General features: G+C 42.2%; 1 protein-coding gene across 1 annotated transcript in view; it reads right to left on the bottom strand.

The window, feature by feature from the left end:
- Positions 1-277: 277 nt before the first annotated feature.
- Positions 278-21,702, bottom strand: part of ROR1 (receptor tyrosine kinase like orphan receptor 1) — a 306,022-nt gene continuing 284,597 nt past the window's right edge. Inside the window, exons 9-10 of the mRNA XM_032396112.1 lie at positions 19,677-19,888; positions 278-4,354 (exon numbers count right to left, since the gene is read on the bottom strand). Coding sequence (XP_032252003.1) covers positions 2,927-4,354; positions 19,677-19,888 — 1,640 coding nt within the window. The 3' untranslated portion in view covers positions 278-2,926. The remainder of the gene's footprint in view (positions 4,355-19,676; positions 19,889-21,702) is intronic.

Genomic DNA, 21,702 nt, shown 5'->3' on the forward strand with positions numbered 1-21,702 from the left:
AAATCTATATAGTTGGATAGTATATGGTCATGAAATCATTGGGATTTTTCCCTCCCACCTGTGGTCGCTGGCAAAAGAATGCCCAAGTCTATGTTAAGATCTACTTAAAAAAGAAAAAAATCATTTCAATGAAATAGCAGTAAATAGGAATTGTGATTCCTTTTTCTATGAAATGTCAATAATTAGGAGAAATAATATTAAAATTCCCAAATACCTCCATGATAGCAATATTCAGGAAATAGTATTATATGGTAAACATTTTTAATAAACAGCAGCATAAAGTAATCAGTGTTTAATATCATCTCTGGTGTGTGAAATACAAATGCACATATCCTCAATATAAAATAGCCTTTTTGTCATTACATCCATGCTTGTCTATTTGAAATGCCCATAATAACAAATCAAACATTAAGTAATACAGTGATTAAATGCATGCAGTGAAAGTAAGAAAAGATATGGGAGGGCAAGATAGTGGAATATTGCCATGATATATTTGAAGAAAATCCATATCGAGTTAAAAAGAAACAAACAAAGGAAACAAAGAAACAGACCAGATATAAAAATGCAGATATATTTTCACTTCTGTGATACAAACCATAAACATAGTTTTGTGCAAAAAAAAAAAAAAGAAAAGAAAAAAGATCTGAAAATAAAGTCATCTTACAAAACATTGTCAACAAAGCGAAAGGTATTTTTTAGTTTGTGAAAAAAATACTATTTAATACAAAAGGGACTGTGTTATGTAGTATCACAGTGCTATCATAAAATACATTATTACAAGTGGTTTTGAAATTTGGTTTGCTCACCATAATGGCCTCAGTAATTATAAAATGTTTAAAATAAATGTTATAGTTCTTTATAAAAAACTAACTTGAGTTTATTTTTTAACCATAGTAATGTTTTTCCAGAGTAGGTATTTTACTGGCTCATGGAATGCTAATTTCCCTTTAAGGGACTCCTAGAAAAACTCAGATTCACTGAAATTGTGTTTACTTAAAATAATAAATATTCTTGGAAAACAATTGATTGTCGTATGATATACAAAATTGTGGTTTGAATCTTCATCATTAAACAGTTGCATAGCAACAAAAGGATACAAATATTCTCCTCTACCTAAAGTTAAGAAATGTAACTTTTGAATCAGCTTATTTATGTCACAAAAATATTTCTTAATTTATCTCCCAGTAAAACTGGATATAGCCAATTCTTTGAGTTCACAGTACCGGTAAGTCCATGTTTATTGTTTGAAGATTCAGGGTTTGGGAAAATTGCAACACATTTGGTAAACATACTTCCTTGATTTCTCATCCTAATTGCATTTTTATTTTTATTTTTTTTACAAAATTGAAACATCAGTGTGCTTCTAATTCTTTTGCATTCTCCTCATCAAATATCACTTCCAGGAATTATTTTATATCCTGTAAGTCTCTTTATAAGTCTCTTAAGCTGTAAAATTAAAAAAAAAGAGAGAAAGAGAGAGACCTTGAGACACTGTTCTTAGAATAAAGGAGTTATTTTTTAACAAGAGAAAAAATCAAACATAACATTCCTTTCTATATAGAACTTGAAACCCATAAGAATTCTAAACTTGGCAAAAGATGGCTAGCGGGTAAGTGGCATGAGATGCACATTTGATGCCTCCCTCCTAACTAAGGCAAAAATGATTATGCTGCTTCTATTCACCAGCTTAAAAAATTCAGTTCACGGTAATCTTTGAAATGAGAACTCAGTACCTGTTTTGTTTTTTTTTTTCTTTTAAATACTGTCATATTTTGCAAAATAGAATTCATAGTCTTTGGATTCCAACTAATTCTATGAATAAACTGTCATAACTTCTGGTGCTGGGATAACATCTATGAACATTTCCAAATCAGAAAAAAAGGTGAGAGAAACTTTAACTAGATATCGGTGTCACAGGGTTTCCTACTTCCCCAGAGTTCACTGATGCTGAGCAGTCTGCACCTTGGACAACCCCTCTGCAGGAGCTTGTAAGCACTGATGCACTGCTCTGCAACCACACCTCTCTTCTTCAACGTTCTCGGTCCAGGGAAGCTCCTGTGAGGCTGTCCCCATGGGCACCCTTGTTCCTCTCCCATGGGTGCTGATCTAGGCCGAGGGGCCGTTTTCCTGACTGTGCTTCCTTTGGTTCCTCATTTCTAATGCCACGGAGTGAACTATCAACCAACAATCAATTCCAGCATCCGCATCTAGCCTTCTCATGGTCTGAGGCCCTATATTATTTCAAGCGCTTGTGTAAACACACTGTGGAAAAGGCCTTCGTGATCAGCAGAGGAGATTCACAAAGAGGCACACTCTGCACCTTTCCAAGGAAGGCCCACTGTGTAGAAGGCTTCGGGGGATCTTACACTTGTCTTAGGGCTCGTTTCGAGCTGGGATTTCAAATTTTGCCTAAAGGTTTCCTCATTGATTCTGAATATCATTTCCATACAAGTATGCATAGAGTCTAAATTGAATCAACATAATTCCTGAACATTTGTCCTGAAGATAAGACAGCAGGTAGACAAATGCTATGATATATACATTTTGGGGAGAGACCAGTCATGGAGAACGAAGGCAAATACACAAAGCACCGTTTGACTTTCCTTTTTGGTTTGATATTTAATCACAAAATTCTTTTCCTCTTCACTGGTTTGCAGTTTTTAGTACTTGAAACCAGATGTCCCAATCCCAATGCCATGTCATGTATCCCTGATGGAGTGTTAATCCCACTTTTTTTTTTTTTTTTTCTGGCTGGTGTCTGCCCTGCTTGGTAAGACAGTTAAACTTCACAGAAGATACTTGTTGCAATGTCTGCTAAATGAGAACCTTACTTTAATTAAAAAAAAAAAAATTTTTTTTTGAATTTAAATCTTTTCTACGGCTTTCTAGTTTTTTCTGTATACCACATTTACAAAAGTCGTGCATTTTACAGTTCTGCGGAAATCATAGATTCGGTGTGTCCGTGAATATTGGAATCTCCTAGCAAAGATGGTTGCTTTGAGTCTATTTTGTAGGGTTTTTGAGATTTGTTGCCAAAAACGGTGATACCCATTCCACCAGGATGATTTGGAATCGACATGTGTGGTAGTAAGGGAATATTGGCTTCCTGGTTGGATCCCGAAGAGGGCAGGCTGGTCACATGACCAGTGCTCGTGGACCCACTGGCGCTGCTCGGGGACCGACTCTTGGGAGGCGGGCAATGCTGGATCACTCTGGGAGGGCCTGTTGGCTGATAGTGGGCGGCTGGAAATGCTGCATATCCAGGAGGTATTGGGTATCCATTGATGGGGATGAATCGCTGGTTCTGAGGTATTGGTGGGCCAATGAAACCAGCAATCTGGCCCTGTGGCGTAATACCCTGGCTTGGGAACATATAATTGGGATATCTGGGGTTACTGAGATTACTCACTGGGCTGGCGCTAAGGGAGGTGGTCTGCGTGGTGGCATTTCCTCCCGAAGGGGTCGTAGAGCTGGTGTGACTGGACAGTCCCTCCCAGGAGCGAAGCCGGACATGAATATCTTTAAATCTGGGTCTCCTGGAAGGAATCTCATTCCAGCACTCCGTCATGAGGCTGTACATTCTGGGCGGGCAGTCTTCGGAGCACGGCAGCAGCTGTCGTTTTCTTACCATTTCGATCACCTCCTGGTTACTGAATCCGTAGTACGGCTGCAGTCCAAAACTGAAAATCTCCCACAAGACAACCCCAAAGGACCAGATATCGGAATCAGACGAGAATTTGCCATACATGATGGCTTCAGGGGGCATCCAGCGAATGGGCAGCAAAGACTTACTCTGCACCCTGTAGTAATCGGCAGAGTATATTTCTCTGGAAAGCCCAAGGTCTGAAATCTTTACATGAAGCTGCTCCCCGATTAAAATATTGCGAGCTGCAAGATCCTTATGGACAAAGAAGTGACTAGACAGGTACTCCATGCCGGCTGCAATCTGAATCGCAATGTGCAGAAAATCTCCGTGATCGAGGCTGGATTTTACGGTCCCGTCTTCGTCGCTGCTACAGCCGACGTCAGAATGCGGGGATCGCATGATAAGGAACTCGTGGAGATCCCCCTGATTCATATACTCGAAAAGCATACACACCGGTTGCTCCTGAGTGACGGCCCCTAGAAGGCAGACGATATTGGGGTGGTGTAGTTCGGCCATCAGGGAGGCTTCCTGTTGAAATTCTGTCCATTGCTGAGGGTTGTTGCAGTCTTTCAAGGTCTTTATGGCAACCAGCTGAGCATGGTCCATGCCTGGGAGATAGAGATGGCCCTTATAGATCTTTCCAAAGGCACATTCACCCAGTTCTTCCATAAAACGTACAGCCGAGAGTGGGAGCTCTTTAGCCTTGCTCTGTATAAAAAGAAGCGAAAAGTGTGGTTTAAAACATTTCTTAAGGCAAGACATCTTGGCCTCTGAAAGAAGGGGCGGGGCATATAGAGAGAGGCTCTATAAACCAGACTGAATAAAATACTGTAGGTCTGTAAGTCTTTAAAGTTGTCGGCCACAACTTGGAGGAGGTACCAAAGGCGGCTTCCTGTCACTCCCCCTGCCCCCATCCACATCCCCTGCTCCGAAGGCCGCTTGCTGCCGGAGACTAGAGTCTTGCTAGTGTGGTTCTGAGACCGGCAGCATCGGCATCACTCAAAGCTTACAACAGATGAGGGCTCTCGGGCCCACCCCAGGCCTGCTGGATCAGAATGTGCATTTAACGAGACCCCAGCTGATTTCAGTAAACATTACAGTGTGCGAGGTGTTGCTGCGGGGGATACGGCCCGAATTCTCAGCCTGGCACATAGAGCGTGTGTGATGTGGTCCTAACCCGCCTACCCTTGCCACTTCTCTATATGTTAGCATCACTTTACTTAAATAGGTCTCCTCAGTGTCCACCCCTGAACACCACGGCCATTCTTGCCTAACAGCTCTGTTCGTGCAATGTGTTCTTATTCTTAGGGTATTTATTGTGCGAAAAGCCAGAGAAACCAGGCTGTCCTCCTGCGGTGCTCAGAGTAGAGGCAGGGAGGTTTGGAACGTGCTCCCCAATGCTTATCAAATCTTGTTCCCTCCGAAACTCTCCCTGACCACTAAGGTCTTTGCCTTCTCTGGAGTCCTTTTGCTTTACCTTCTGAATGCCGCCACACACAGGAGGCAGAGTGAGGGCTGGGTACGTGCGTGGCCTCCCCAGACAATCTGAATCTGAACCCCACCTTTTCCACTTACCAGCTGTGTGGACTCTAGCTACAGTATTCAACCACCCTATGCCTCAATTCCCTCATCTGTAAAATGGAATGATCATAATGGATAATTGTACTTGTAGGGTTCTTTGTGAATTTGTAATGAATTAACATTTGTAAAGTACTCAGCATGATGTCTGGCACATGGTAAGTGCTATTTAACTTTTAGCTGTTACCTTGCTGTTGCTATTCTTTTATTTTTTATTAATTAATTAATTAATTTTATTAACATATGATGTATTATTTGTTTCAGGGGTACAAGTCTGTGATTCATCAGTCTTACACAATTCACAGCGCTCACCATAGCACGTACCCTCCCCAATGTCCATCACCCAGCCACCCCATCCCTCCCACCCCCCTCCACTCCAGCAACCCTCAGTTTGTTTCCTGAGATCAAGAGTCTCTTATGGTTTGTCTCCCTCTCTGGTTCATCTTGTTTCATTTTTCCCTCCCTTCCCCTATGATCCTCTGTCTTGTTTCTCAAATTCCTCATATCAGTGAGATCATATGGTAATTATCTTTCTCTGATTGACTTATGTCGCTTAGCATAATACCCTCCAGTTCCATCCACGTCATTGCAAATGGCAAGATCTCATTTTTTTGATGGCCGCATAATATTTCATTGTATATGTTGCTGTTCTTTTAATGAATATTTTGTCCTCTCAATCAGATTTCAATTTCTTTTTTTTTTTTTTTAAAGATTTTATTTATTTATTTGACAGAGAGAGACACCGCGAGAGAGGGAACACAAGCAGGGGGAGTGGGAGAGGGAGAAGTAGGCTTCCCTCAGAGCAGGGAGGCCGATGCGGGGCTCTATCCCAGGACCCTGGGATCATGACCTGAGCCAAAGGCAGACGCTTAACGACTGAGCCACCCAGGCGCCCCCAGATTTCAATTTCTTGAAGGGAGGCATTGCTCTTCATACCAATTGATAACACTACAGCTTCGCAAGTGGGTTGTTTACTAATTGACGTTAAGACAGACAGGAAAAAAACACCTAGCTCACAATGGAAATATGTATTAAATTGTCACATTTGGTATTGGCAATAATTTTTGAAATTCACCTCAAATCTAGCCTGAATTCTAGACGAATTTGCTAAGAAACAAATCATAAAAGCAGTGCATTTGTACATAATTTTAAAAATAATTCCCTCACTTTAAATTTTTTAAGAAAAAGAATACTGCTCTGAGTATTCCAATTAAAGCTGACAATGTTGCAAATACATACAGAATTCAGAGTTCTCTGTACAGAGTTTAAAACAACAGTTTAGAAGATTAAGTAAAATATTTCTCTAATCCAAACTCTATTAAAATTCATGATGATTAGCTCTGTTCTGGGCTGATATTTTCCAGGGCAAAATGCCCATTAACCTAATTATATAAGTGTAAATAAACATGCAGCAAAATACTTAAAAGGACAAAATAAAATTGGCCATTTTGAAACGTTAATTTCCTCATGCAAATAATATTTCCTATTAGAAACAGGGCTCATTTATTCATTAAAGCCAATCTCAAGGGGTTTGTATTTGGAAATGTCTTACAGGAAAGTTACTTCTGCTGAAAGTAATGGTAACACATTGCTTTAAACATTCAGTAAATTAAAGTTTATTGATCCAGTCCTATTCATCACAGTATTATAGGAGCAAAAGAGTAGAAACAACCTGAATGGGGGTGCCTGGGTGGCTCAGTTGGCTGAGCGTCTGACTCTTGATTTCAGCTCAGGTCATAATCTCAGGGTTGTGAGACTGAGCCCTGTGTTGGGCTCCGTGCTGGGTGAGAGAAGCCTGCTTAAGATTTTCTCTCCCTCTCTCCCTCTGCACCCCTCCCCCCTCTGCTGCTCGTGCTTGCTCTCTCTAAAAAAATAAATAAAAAAAATAAAATTTCCCTTAAAATAAAAAGAAACAACCTAAAGGTCTATCTAAAGGAGACTGGTTATGTTAATTATGGATTGAACTAATAAAGAGTATTATATAGTTTAAGAATGAGGACATTTTCTATGTACCAATATGGAAAGATCTCCAAAATCTTATTGCTAAGTCAAAAATAAAAAGCAAAAGAACAATTAATGCTGCATGGTGTTTTGTGTGAAGGGGGAGGGGAAAAAGAATGAATATATTCATGTTAATTTGCATATGTATAAAGAAACTGAAAGGACACTCAGGAAACAGCAGTGATTATGGGGGCATACAGAAGTGGGAACTTGGAGAAAGGAGACAGAGCTGGGAGAGTTTTCACTTCATGCTTTTTTATACTTAAAAACATTTTTTAAAAGATTTTATTTATTTATTTGTCAGAGAGAGGGGGAATGAGAGAGAGAGAGAGCACACAAGCAGGGGGAGCGGCAGGTGGAGGGCGAAGCAGGCTCCCTGCCAAGGAAGGAGCCCGATGTGGGACTCGATCCCAGAACCCCGAGATCATGACCCGAGCCGAAGGCAAACGCTCAACCTACTGAACCACCCAGGCGTCCCTATCCTTTAAAATTTTTGAACCAAGAAAAAGTAAAAAAGTAAAAACATATGACCAATCTTTCTATCTGACTGAATATGGAAATTTCTTTTGCAATCACAGGTCCATCCACTATTTTTCCTTTTGCTTACAGGGGTTGGATTCTTATGGGAGCTACGTTGTTCCTCTGGGAGAGCTGCGTGTGGGTGATGGGAAAAGGAACCACTTGAACCAACCCTACTTTTTTCTCTTTTGGCACTCAGATGATTTTGCTTTTGTGGGAAGACTAACCCAAGGTGAATTTCTCCTGCATGATGTTCAGGTTGGGATTTCTATCACAATTTTTCCTAATCATTTATTTTTTTACATATATATTTTTTATTTAAGATTTTATTTTACTTATTTGAGAGAGACAAAGCAAGAGACAGAGCACGAGTGGAGGAGGAGTGGCAAAGGGAGAGGGAGAAGCAGACTCCCTGCTGAGCAGGGAGCCCTATGGGGGGCTGGATCCCGGGACCCTGGGATCAGGACCTGAGTCGAAGGCAGACGCTTAACTGACTGAGCCACCCAAGTGCCCCTTTCCTAATGATTTAAATGAATCCAATTTATGTGAGGGTCCCTTGAATGGCAGAGTAGGTATTTACTTACTTTTCCACCTAAACAGGATCCCCAGGCTTTGGTGAGAGAGAAGCGTATGTGACTGAGTAATAAAATTTTTTTGAGGGAAAATCAGAATTTACACTCAAGGAATATTAGACTGATTTAATGAGGAGTTAGGAATACTTTTTCCTGCCCCCGCTGAAACTAATGCATAAGCAGTGCAGGGCATTCAAACTATGTGATCTTTGGAGTCATACCAATCTGAATTTGCATCTTGGACCTGTTGCTTTCTATCAATATTAGTTAATACTTATATAACATTTACTATATGCTAGATACTGTTAAGCACTTAACAAATATTAACTCATTTAAGACAACAATCCTGTGTGGTAGGTCCTATATCTTAGCTGGTTGACCTTGGGTGAGCTTCTTCACTTTTCTGAACCTCTATTTCCATATCCATGAAATAATATAATATGCAGCTTCTATAGTTACACTAGGGACTAAATGCAACAATGTATGAAAGTAATTTCCACCTAGTAAGTGATCTTTACATCAATATTACTATCCTTATTATGGAAGTAATCTGGGAAGCGGAGTAAATGCAAGTGATTTAGATCCATTTACAGCCTTAAGTAGTTCTAGACAGTTTTCTATAATTCTCTTTATGTTTAAAAAAAATGCATTGAATTTCCTCCTATTAATCTTTCCCTGTTCTCCTGCAGTTGTTGGTTTAAAACAAAAATCTTAAAATCTTAAAAATCTTCAATCTCAAAACAGAGAATCTGTTTTGGAGCCCGAAGGTGGGTCCGATTGGAGTGGCCTGCTCCTCTAGGATTCTGGAAAATGAAGACGGGTGGAGGGAGCAAGAACCCATGTGGAAGAGTAGATGGTGGCAGATGGGACAAAAAAGCAAGCTGGCCAAACTTCTGGGGACTGGAAGAGAAGAGGGGTGGACAGGACCTTGGCACGGGCCTGACACATGGCCCCTGGGGCTTCATGGCTAAGAAGACCGGCTGCATTCCCCTCCACTGAGGTAAGCAAATTAGTTCTCTTCTATTTGCCCTTGGAAAAAAGAACTCTTACTCTTACCATTTTACAGATGGAGAACGAGGCTTGAAAAGTGTCAAGCATTTTTTAGAAGAGCCAAAAAGAGCTTCACTTGCACTGCAAGGCCTTCTGCTTCGGGCCACACCGTTCTGTCTGAAACCAGAGAAGCTTGCTGGCTGGCAAGCCCGGTTTGACACAGAAGGTCTCTGGAGGCTCAGCCGGGGGCCTGACACCTTACAGGGCTGTGAGGCCAGCCTTCAGTGTGTGGTCGTTCCTCGGAGTTACAACTGTTCTTTATCCCCCGTTCAGACACAGGAGAGGAGGTTTTGACCCCAAGTGTGTCTTGTCAGACCCCACCTGTCCCCAGTGGGCCCTACAGCACAGAGTCCCAGCTCTTCTCTAGCCCAGAAAAGGAAGAAGCAGTTCCCCACAGCTAGTCATACCCACACTGGGGGATTTTGCTTTGGAAAGAAGCACGGAAGGCAACGAAAACGGCAGACTTCACAAAACCTTTCCCTGGAACACCTGTGTGGCAGCCGGCATAGAAGTACCCGGAAAAACTGCTCGGAGCTTGGTTTCAGGGGAACAATTTACACAGTGATTTGCATTTTTAAAATGCTCAAGTTACTCGGTACAAATGTGTCTTAACTACAGACTCATTTTCAAATTTTACATAAATCCTGAACTAGTTAAAAAATCATAAAACCCCTTAAAGCAGCCGTCAGTAGACTGTCCGGTGACGGCAGGAAATGAGCCGTATTGTTGAGGAACAGATGGTTTACATTATAGAAACCCTTTAGGCTAAACTTGTTTAGGTCTGGCATATTGTAAATTATATTTTAGTAATGAAAGTGAAATGACCTTGGCTTGACCTCAAGTGGGGTTTGTCTGTTTGAACCAATGTAGTGGAAAACTATGAAAGAAAATGAAGTCATAAAGTTTTGGCAGTTCAATTTTGGCTCATTTCAAGTTAAGGGGTTATAAATCTGTTTAGTTTTTGTTTGACAAGTATTTGTCATACAGGGATGTACAAAATGTAAAGAAGTGTAAAATACACATGAGGCGCGGTGCCAAAGTAAACGAAGTACAAAGGAAAACTGGAATGAATAGGGTCCTGGGCTCCTATCTCTTTATCACTCCCTCCATTAGTTGAATGACAAGATGGGCTCGGTTTATGATATGCTCTAAGGCAATTAAGTACCTTAAAACTGAAACAGGCTTTCAGTTTAAATGTTAACATTTTTACTTCTCAAAGTAAACACACATCTGCCTCAGTGAGGTTTTTAAAATTATATAATTTGGGGGGGGAGAAAAACCAAAGTTGATGTAGAAGTTGATACATGATTCTAAACTCCAAATCTGCCTCTTCCCTTAGACATTTTTGAAGAGCAACTGTATTAGAGTTTACATGAGCTCTTCACAGAAGGAAAATGAAGGGAGAACATTCTAGATGATGGTCATTTAGCTGTGAGTCAGATGTGACTATCGTCGTCCTGTGTCTAAACTGCTGATGGAGGCCAGGCTGATGTTGGTGGCTACCTTCACCTGAGTGACATTACTAAATGGGGACATGGGTTCCTTTTAGATCTATTACCTTTAGATATGAAAGCAATGGACCATGAGTAGAGTTTTTAAAAAATTGTCATGAGGTAGGTGGCAGATGGATAAGGAGGACAGACTCAATGACTTCATCTCCTTCCACCTTTGGGAAGTTACACCTTAGGTGATAATACATTTGAAATGATTCCTCTGGGTGACACAGCTTACGACTAACCTGCCATTTCCTGCTCGCTTGACAGAAGTGATTGCCGTAGGCGATGAGGTGAGGATGGCCTGATGGCCTGCATTTGTGTGCAGCATGGATCCATGCATTTGTGACTTTTTGCTTCTAACCTGAGCAGGGTATGAATGCTCTACTTTTGAGCCCCACTTGAAGCTGGACACAAAGAAAAAGCTGAGTGACATGAGGTGGAGGGAAACAGAGCTCAGCGTGGTTCTCCAGGATAGGAAGGTGACTCCAACAGCGGAGGTTGAAAAAGAACTGAAGTTATATTCATACGATTGACCCAAACCCCTGTAGTCCCTCTACTGGTTCCTTTCCCATGCCCTAATGCTCCAAGATGGCTGCCCTTTTACAAATCTCATTTGCTATATACTTGCCAATTCTAGCTGGACCCACGTGTCTTCAGGAGAAGATCAGGTTCCACACGGTGGCATCTGTCCTCAGCCTCGTTAGAATTAGAGCAGGATTTGGGGTAATAGGACATTACCTGTCCTTTTTCTTTTTGGAAGCACAGTTCTCCCTGAGATCTGTATTCCTTGGGGACTTGCTTGCTCTCTGATTCTCAGTACTAACCAGCATAGTCTAATTCAGAGCAGGCCTTGGAGCCCCTCAGAAGGCTTGTTAAAACACAGATTGCTGGGTGCCTGGGTGTCTCAGTCGTTAAGTGTCTGCCTTCGGCTCAGGTCATGATCCCAGGGTCCAGGGATCGAGCCTCGCCATCAGGCTCCCTGCTCAGTGGGAGCCTGCTTCTCCCTCTCCCACTCCCCCTGCCTGTGTTCCTTCTCTCGCATTCTCTCTGTCAAATAAATAAAAAAATAAAATCTTAAAAAAAAAAAAAAAACCACCACAGATTGCTGGGACCCAATCCCAGAGTTTCTGATTCTGTAGGTCTGAGATCCTGCAGTTCTGACAAGTCCAGGTGATGAGGATGTTCCTGACCTAGAGGCTTCACTGTGAGAACCACTGGGATAAATGAATATGGCTTTCTGGATTAGACCATTACTGGTGGTCTGGATCTCTTCTCCTTGCATGATAAATGACTACAATGCGTCTGAAGGGCCTGGTTGAGCAATTTTGACTTATAGGAGCCAGAGAAAATAACACTTGGCTTCAGAAGATGCTTTGGAAATGCCAGCTAAAGTAAATATAAGAACGACCGGCTGGTATTTACTGTGTTTAGAGTCTGCTGCTGTCTTAGTGAGACTCAAGGTTTTGAAATTAAATCACTCTATATGTTGGGTTATGTCATCAGTTTATTCTATTTTCATGGGTAACCAACGGTGTGGGATCTTTTTAAATAGCTGATTGTATCAGCCAGTCAACGGATACTGTATATACTATATACCAAGGAGCATACATATGGCAATAGTATGTGAGGACCCATGCAAGAAGCATGAAGACTGAGGACACAGCGGCTCCTACCCTAGATGTCTGTACTTCGAGTTTAATAATAGCTACCATATATTGAATCCTTGCCCTGTGCCAGACCCTGAGACCATAACAATGCCTACAATTTGTTTTTGGAATGCTGATATGTTAAGTTGTTAAGTACTTTATACATATTAATCCTTTCATCCTTACAGTAACCCCAGGAAGTCGGTCACTATGACTACTAGCCCCATTTTACAGATGGCAACTCCGAGAAACAGACTGGTTAAGTGATTCCACAGCTGGCAGGTCATGATGTCAGACTGCAGAGCCTGTCTTCCTAGTGACTACTGCACAAGCCCTCTGTTTGCTCTCTCAGTGCTTACTGCATCTACTCATTGAAGCTTCATCCCAATCCCATGCGAGTCACACTATGATGTCCTATGGATCTTTCAGGAAATTAAGACATTCAGAGGTTAGGCAGCTTGCCTGAAGAAGCCCACCGATCAAGGGGTGATGCCAAGATGCAAATCCAATATGTCTGACTCCAAAGCTGGAGCATTTTTCTGGGAATAATTGGCAGTTTCCATTTTGATCCTCGAAGGGCTCCATAATTTTAAAAGCGTAAAGCCGTCTGGTATAAAAGTGGAATGTCAAGGTGTAATTGCTCTCTGGTCTCTGATCTAGACCTTACTCTGGTTGATTCTCTGTTGTCCCCATTGGTTGACTGGGACAAATGAACAGAACCTTCCCACAGCAGCCTTTGCCTGCGTGGGGCACAAGAGCCCTGGAGAGTATATAAAAATAGAGCTCTCTCAGTATCTGGACTTAGCTGTTGACAGGAATCTGCTTGACTCCAAAGCCTATTTTCCATTCTTGTGCATTTTACTGGTTCTGAGGTAAACAGTGTTCAAATTGCAAAACAATTGGCTCTACTCCTCAACAGAAATGATTATGTTTTAAAAACTTAAAGGCCACAGCTGTTTCATTTTGGGAGGTTATGGACATTTTCAAAGACTACAGCCGAACTAAATGCCTTCCAGCTTATGCCATCAAATTCTGGAGGGAGTTTCAACCAACAGTCTGCCACATTTGCCAGGAGTTTAGCTGCACTTCTCTGGAAGTGATTTATCTTCGGAAGCAATTCTTTTCTCTGTCACGTAACTTTCTGATGGTTAGTTTGAATGTTTGGTGGTGACCAGGGTTCATTCTGTGGTGGTTACTTGATAATGTCAAGGGGAGACGTTCGCTCCTGCCTGGAAACAGGCAGAACAGAGGCCAGTACTTCCAGTGTCAGCTTGAGCCACCAAGTGCTCAGAACTTGAGCTCGGGCATTTGGTCAGCCTCAAAATTAGGCAGTAGAGTGCAGCACGGAAGCAATGGGGACGCACCTGGGCAGAGCTGGGTTCAAGTTTTCTCACTCCCAAATCAGGCTCAAATTAGCTCCTTCTTCATAAGGTCGTAAGAGAGATCCCATTGAGATAATGCGTGTGATGTACTTTAGCTTATTTCTAGTACCACTTATAATATATCCACTTCTAATACTCACTCTCCCTGGAAGTCAGGTTTCTACAGACACAGATTGGAGCTGAGGCTCTGTACTGGACAGCCTCCTAGCTCCAACTATCAGACCCTCTCCACCCTGATGGATTTTACCCAGGGTGTCAACAGGGTGTGGGCAGGGGCATTTATGGGAACCAGATAGGAATGGAATACCAGAGCTGTCCAAAGAGCTCCCTCCAGTATCCTTGCTGTGCTTCCCTTGCTTCTGTCCTCACCCCAGGTAATGGGGGCTGCTGGATCCTAGAGCTTCCTCACAACCCACATTATCCTGTGCACAGCATTTGGTAGTTGATTAAAATATCTGTGGTTGTTAATATCATCACTGTAACAAAAATAATAGTAACTTCTAGCTAGCGAGTACTTGTGAAGTACCAGACACGCTATCTCAAAGTGCCAAAAAGATTGGATGTGGGGGTGATCTGGCTGCGACATCTGTTACCCCCTTGATTGCCAGGGTTGATCTGGCTGATCTGGCTGCCTGGGGGGTGTCCCCTTCTTCCTTCCCTCAGTGTTCCATGCACATCCCCCCCGAAGCTGCACGCTTTGTCGAAGAGGATGACCTTCCCCGATAGAGGAGGACTGTTCTTCGGTCAAGGGTATATGAATGGCTGTGCTCCCCCTGCTCCAAATAAGAAAAAAAAAATCTCTAAGTACTATTCCTGTCCTTGTTTTACAGGGGAGAAAACAAAGGGTCAGAGAATTTGCTTAAACCTCATGGTCGGGAATCAATGGCGCTGAGATTTGTTAATCATCTCTCTCTCCTTACAGTCCTTGCCCTTTGAAGTATATCAAACTACCTCCCAGAAATCGACTAAGAAAAAAATGTGGCTGGTAAGGTAAGCTAGGCCCAAAGAGTATGGATCCTTAGGCGCAGGGAGGAAGAATTTTATAACTTGACATTGGTTCTTCCAGATTGGGGAATGTATATCAAGTGGGAGCAAAAGCAATGCCAGAGGATGAAATCAGCTTGAGAGAGAGAGAGAGAGAAGAGGGGGAGGAGGGGGAGACAGAGAGAGAAGAGGGGGAGGAGGGAGAGAGGAAAAGAGGAACCGAAGGAACTAGTGAAGGAAACAGAGGAGATAGGAGGAAAGCCAAGAGAAAAAGTATTTCAAGATGGTGGTTCAGAATATCCAAGGCTCCAGGGAAATTAAAGAGGATAAAGTCTTGGAAAAGGCCATTGGATTGAATTACATCACTGGTGATTCCCTAGAGGGCCCTGTCAATAGAATGATGAGCTCAGAAGTCTGGGGAGACAAAGGCTTTAAGGACTGAGTGGAAAAGCTATTGAGGACATTTTAACACCAAGTGTGGTGACACTGGGTAAGGCCAGGGGTTGAAAAGGGGCAGCCAGACCACAGCAGGGCTTTTTAGATGGAAGCATGTTGCTGGCAAAGGGGACAGGCCCAGAGAAGATAATCAAGTGTCAGCACCTTCAGCAGCTACTTTGGCTGGAAAGGAAAAGGGGAGAGGAACTGCCTGGAAGCAAAGAAAGAGAAGTTGGCAAGAGATGAGGGTAAATTGAGAAATAAAATAGAGTCACCAGCTTCAGAACGCGAGGCAAATCCTGCTTTCCCCCAGATGTTCCTTATACCAGCCCAGAGCTGCAGGAGTCTGACCCACGGGCCTATTCAGGCTTTGGCTGTGCCCCCCCCCAGCCCCCAACTGTTCTTTGTTCCCCATTCTCAAGCTCCTCCACCTCTTAACTTCTCTGGCGCCCACATCCCACACAGGTGAGTCACAGAGGGAAGGACAGAAGCCCCCACCGCTCTGCTGTGCTTGAGTGGGAGGCTCTGACGCCTTCTCCCTCCCAAGGAGAGTGCTCCACAGCCTGTTCTCTGTACAGACACTGCCCTGTTTTTCAGACACAGGACAACTGGGGGGGCGGAGGGCAAAGGAAAAGAATCCAGGAGAAGGGAAGTTAGGGTTTCCCAGGCTTCTTGGAGAAGGTTCACTTTCCACAGTACTCTTAAATAACACCCACCCGGATCATAACATTTGTAATGCAATATAGAAGAATCCTACTTAATTCATGCATTGCTAGAATACTCATCGGGGGATTTTAAAGGCGGGAAAGAGAGGAGGTTATCTTATCCAACTGAATGGCTTGAAATCTCCTGCTGAACAAAATAAAAGGAAAACAAATGAACAGTACCTTGTATGAACAGGGTCTATCTACTTCATTCTCTGAACAACTGAGAAAAGTAAGACTCAGAGAGGCCAAGTGGCTTCTCAGGGCCACGGGGCAAGGGGGCGGGCAGGGGGCTGCGGTTAGAGCCAGAGGAGCATCTCCATTTCCGGACGGTTCGTGGCTCAGCGCTGAGGTGCCTCTCTGGCCCACTGACTTCTTTTCCCCACGGATCAGCAGGAAACTCAAACCTCATCGAGGTCTAACTTCCAACTGCCTCACTCACCTCTCTGGACACCCAGGCCAGGTCTGTCCACCAGTCTGTCCATGACTGCTATTGTCCCCTCTGAAGGGTATGGGTTTCTAATCTCCCTGAGGAGCCTCTTCTTAATCCCAACACTTGCAGGGGATTTTAGAAGCTCAGCAAGTAGAGAGAAAGAGAAACAATTTAAAACCTGAAGGGCATATTCATTTGGATCAATAAAAATCCTGGAGCCTCTGACTTTTGAATTGACCAAGGCAAAATAAGAGTAAGCCTCGGGCATACCAGCTTCCATGCTTTCTTCTTTAACACCTCGGCCTCCAAATATCCTTTTGATTTTATGCTGGTAGGGCGTTTGTTTTCAGGATTTTTTTTTTTTTTTCTCTTTCTTTCTTGTGTGTGTTCTTTCCTTCTAACTTTTATAGGTACATGTAATATTTATGTGTCAGTGACCTTTCAAAGCACTTTTAGAGAGTGATTGTTTACAGTTAAGAATTTTCTTTAAGGTCTACGAAGTCCTTTGTGCTTTTTCCAGGAAAGGCACTCAGTAAGAACCAAAACAAACAACAGAATAACTCAAATTTGATTGGAGCCAAATCTCTTAAGAGAGTAAGAGAAAAAGAGCGAGCATTTGTTTTTGTTGTTTCTTTTCCCCTCCTCAACTCCGTCAAAGATACTCGAGTCATTCTGACCTACGGTGTGGTTCAGAATTATTTGAGAGCTATTTAAGGCTGAATTTTAAGCCTTGGGTTGGAGAAATCTTGGCACTGGGAGATTTTGCAAGGGACACTTCAGAAATCATGAAAACCATGTTTACTTCACCAAGTCTTTGGGAAAATTTGTCCCAGGATATTTTACATTTGTCTCTACGACCATGGAGGAGGGAGGACTATTACTGCTCTGGCCCAATTTCACATGTCTTTGGCAGGACTGAAGCTATAGCATTTAGACGTGTGACTGTTAGACAAGCCTCTTAAGGATTTATCACAAGGCAGGGTGATGCCTGTGGTTAGTGTTCAGCCCAAACTAACCAAATGGAATCATACTCAGTTGTTTGCCTGACCCCCTCCCACTCTCCCTTCCCAGCATGATTTGTCCCGTGAAAAAGTTATTATGGCGTCAGGCGAGTGCAAGGACTTTATTTAGTCATGAAAAATCCTATGTTCACATTTCATCTCTTCCAATCTCTAGCTCTTTGATTTTGGACAAATTACTTAATCTGTAGAAGTCTCAGTTACCCTGGTTGTGTGGTAGCAATAATCACATCTATATTATAGAATAGCTGCAAGGACTAAATGAGATGATGAGTATAAAATCTCCTGGGATAGTACCTGGCAATCTGCATCCCTCAACACACATTAGCTTTCTCCGTTTATGCCACAAAGCTCTCTGAGATCTTTATTGGAAAGACTGCATACACCCAAAACATCATGCCTCTTGGACATCATGCTTTGCAAAACAAACCTCTGCTAATAATGGAATTGAGTTGCTGACTGAGGCTGACCTACACAATTGACAGTTTTCCCAAATGGAAAGAACTCTTCCCATGGTTCCTGCCGCAGCCCGGAGGAGCCCGCCTCTCCGGGATGGTGGCAGGGGCAAGGTGACTGCTGTAAGCCAGATGATCTGGGTCTCTCTCCTGTCCAGAGTTCTGGCATTTCTAAGGTTTCTCAACATTTAATAACAGAAATAACGGAGAAAGATGCTCATGGAAAAAGACCATTGCACTAGAACTCTGAAGCTTGGGAAATGTAAAAGTTCAACAGGGTGTTACCTCATTAACCCCTCTTTTTTCTTCTACTCCCTTGTAAGGATTAGATGGGATGTTCTCTAACATGCTGTAATGGACGTAAGCTGGCTAGCTGGCAGCTAGGATGTGAGAAACAACTGAACCCCCACTGCTACCTGTCCCCTAACCTACTTAGTGAACGCTGTTGTCTTCAGGGTCTGTGGGTTTTTTTTTTTTAATGGTAAAAATTCAGACTTAAGAGAACTGTGGTTTTGCTTGGGACAGAATACTTAAAAAATGAATTTTTAACACTTAAGAAATCCAAAAACCTTACCAACAAATATGACTACAACAGAAAAATGTCTTAAGACTTTTTAAATTAAAAAAAAAAAAAAATCTAACTGCAACACAGACTAAAATCAAATGAGGGGCTAAGAGTCAGCCCCAACAGGGAACTCTACTAATTAGTTAAAAGGATTAGTTAATTTGAGTGTGAAGACATTTTTCTCTAAAATTTTATTAAAGAGATGCATCTTCTCTTTATGAAGGTCCAATGAATAATATGGTCACTAACCCACAGAGAAGATAAATATTTGCAGAATGAGTGAATGAATGTCCTATGGAGTTGGAATAAGAAGAAAAGACAGGCTTTTTGGATGTCTTCTGAATTATTTAAATGAAATCTCTTTGCCGAGAGCCTGGGATTGAGGTTCTGGCTTTCTGGAGAGAAAGGCTCTGTTGTATTTCAGCTTCAAGATGTGGTGTGTGTGTTCCGTTTAAGGTAAGGGCTGGTGACCCTGGGTTTCTTGCCAAGACCTGGAGCAACCCACATGTTGAAAGATGAGGAGGAAGAACTAAAAGGAAGTGGGCTGAATTAGCACAGAGATGAGAAGGCTAAGGTGGGCGATCATACAACAGAATTCGAAGATTATAGGAAGGACAACACTTCTCTTTAAATATGCTTAAACCAAAGAGAAATGGATTTAGGTTAGGTATTAAACCTAACTGAGCTCCTAGGTTAGGACTTAGGTTTTGTTCTTGTGGCAAAAAAGCACATCACATAAAACTTACTGTTCTTAAGTGTACAATCTATGCACGCTGTTGTGCAATATAAAGGATTTTTTGACAGTTAAAAGTTAGTAAACCATGTTTTCTTTTTTTCTCTGTTCATCTCTTTCAGTTTGATTGGAAGGGTATGGTCTTTCCTTCTTTGAAATTTTGCAAAATAGCTCACACTCGGAATCCTTAGGAGAGATGATGTCCTAAGGATTCTTTCTAGCCCAGACTCGATGGTAAGGCAGTGATGGGGCTGGCCTGACACGGACGTGGACACACTGATGAAAGAATGTTCCAGGTGCCCTGGATAAAGTTACAGGTGTACAGTTTGCTGAAATTGACCTCTAGAGCTTGTAAACTCTGAGTCTAGATCATTTGATTTCTAAGCTGGGGAAGGTGCTAAGTTTTGCTTTAACCCGAAGCCTGCGGAATCTATGCAGCTCCGTACTGCTAACTTTACCTTGGGTTTATATGCATTCAGCATTGACATCTCTACATTTTGACCTCTGACGTGTTTCGGTTGCCTCTGGACAGGTGGTGACGAGGTCTTCTGGTTATTGCGGCAGACACAAATGAAGAAGAAGAGCAGGGCAATGGCCAGAGGAATGGCAACACTTGGCACAAGTATGTACAAGATTTCCATTTTATTCTTCTCCTTGGAATCCTTCGAATCTGGGCACAGAAATAAAAAAGAGCAAAAGTCACACTAGTTCAAATAACATGTATAATATTACATCGCATAGTTGAAAATGACCTTCTATTCTTCTGTACACACAAATTCACTGGAGAAAAAAGGAACCATTGCTTATTACAATTTGTTTCTATCAAACCTTCAACATAATTTATTGAAGTTTAAAAGTTTAAAGTTCAAGTGTTTAAAAATTGCAGAGGGACATTGTGAAGCCTTTGCATGTGTGTGGGTCCCCCTCTGATGTTGCCTCTCTTTAGCAGCAGACCGGCATTTCTCTGACACCTTCAAAGTTAAACGTCATGTGAATGGACTGTATATACCCAAGAGCATTCATGTGGACCACAGGGCTCTTCTTCCATTGGCTGCCAGCCCAGATCAACGACTACAATGTGTTCTTCCAGAAATCAGGCCCTTGTCTTGGCTGGTTTGGACTTACAGGGCCAGTCCTGCATCTTCCAGAATCAATGTCACTCAGGAATCCTGGTCCCGGGGTCCATAAAGCCACTGGCCTGAGAATATGGGGGACCTGACTCAGTTCCTGATGTGACCTTGAACAAACGATTCACCTCTTGGGGCCTCACTTCTTCTCGTCTGCACAAATGAAGTATCTATTTTGGATGGTGTCTACCGTTCCCTCCAGCATAGCATCACTGAATAACGTGACACCTTTTGAAACCCCAGAATTCTTCTTAAATGATTTCATATGAGCCCAGTAATTATGAATGCTAACACTCTGAAGTGTATTTTTGAAATCTTATATATCTACTCTACCATTGCTTGGAAGAGAATATAATATATATAGAAGGACACGAGGCATACTTTTTAAAAATCGATTTGAGTCTGACCTTTAAATACTTTGGGCATACGATAATAAATTATTTGACTGACAAAACAAACAAGGAATTATGGGCAATAATTAGAGGGGTTACATAATACAGGCCCTGATCACCAATAAACTCATCAACTATCTTGCTTGAAGAAAATCCAAAGTGTGAAAATCCAGATTGACCCCAAATTTAGAGATGATTATTTACTTAACCTAGAATTAACCATGCATCCATTCACTCATCCTCTCACTTGTTCAGTAAGTCAATAAACAAAAGCTACTACTGCCAAACATTATTCTACGTACTGGGAATATAAAGTTAAATATGGTATGTCCTTTGTCTTTCAGGAGCTCATGGTTGGGGAAGGAGAACAGAGAAAAGATAATTACAATATGTTGTTGGAAATGCAACAGGGGAAGAAGGACTAGAGTAGTCAAGAGACCCAGAAAGTCCCTCTAAATTGTGAGCTTCCTTAGTACATATAAATTAGAATATACTATACAGAATTTGTTCTTGCACACACCTGCTTTGGGAACCTGTTGTTCAGTGAGATATAGCAGTAACTAAATCACACTGCCTTCTCCCTACATAAACAGACGGCACCAAGACCCGGGTGTTGGGGCTGTGCTGTGGGTTAATCTTCAGAGAGGCGTGGGGAGGAGTAAAATCTACTTATTGCGTATACTAAAAATAACGATTTTAATATTTACTGAGTGTTTTCTAGAACAAAATGATGTTAGCTATTATTATTAATACGGGCCAGGTACTGTTGGAAGTGCTTTTCATTAACTCATTCATTTTATCCTCACAACCAACCCCACGTGAGGCAGGTGCCATCCTTATGCCCATTTTTACAGGTGATGAAGCTGAGGGGACAGAGTGGTTAAGTAACCTGCTCCAGGATATGCAGCTAGTAATTCTAAAGCTGGGACTTCTCCCCTGTTGGTCTGGCTTCATATCTCCTGCCC

Source organism: Phoca vitulina, unplaced genomic scaffold (genome assembly GCF_004348235.1).
Source record: "Phoca vitulina isolate PV1807 unplaced genomic scaffold, GSC_HSeal_1.0 scaffold2, whole genome shotgun sequence".
Taxonomy (NCBI): domain Eukaryota; kingdom Metazoa; phylum Chordata; class Mammalia; order Carnivora; family Phocidae; genus Phoca; species Phoca vitulina.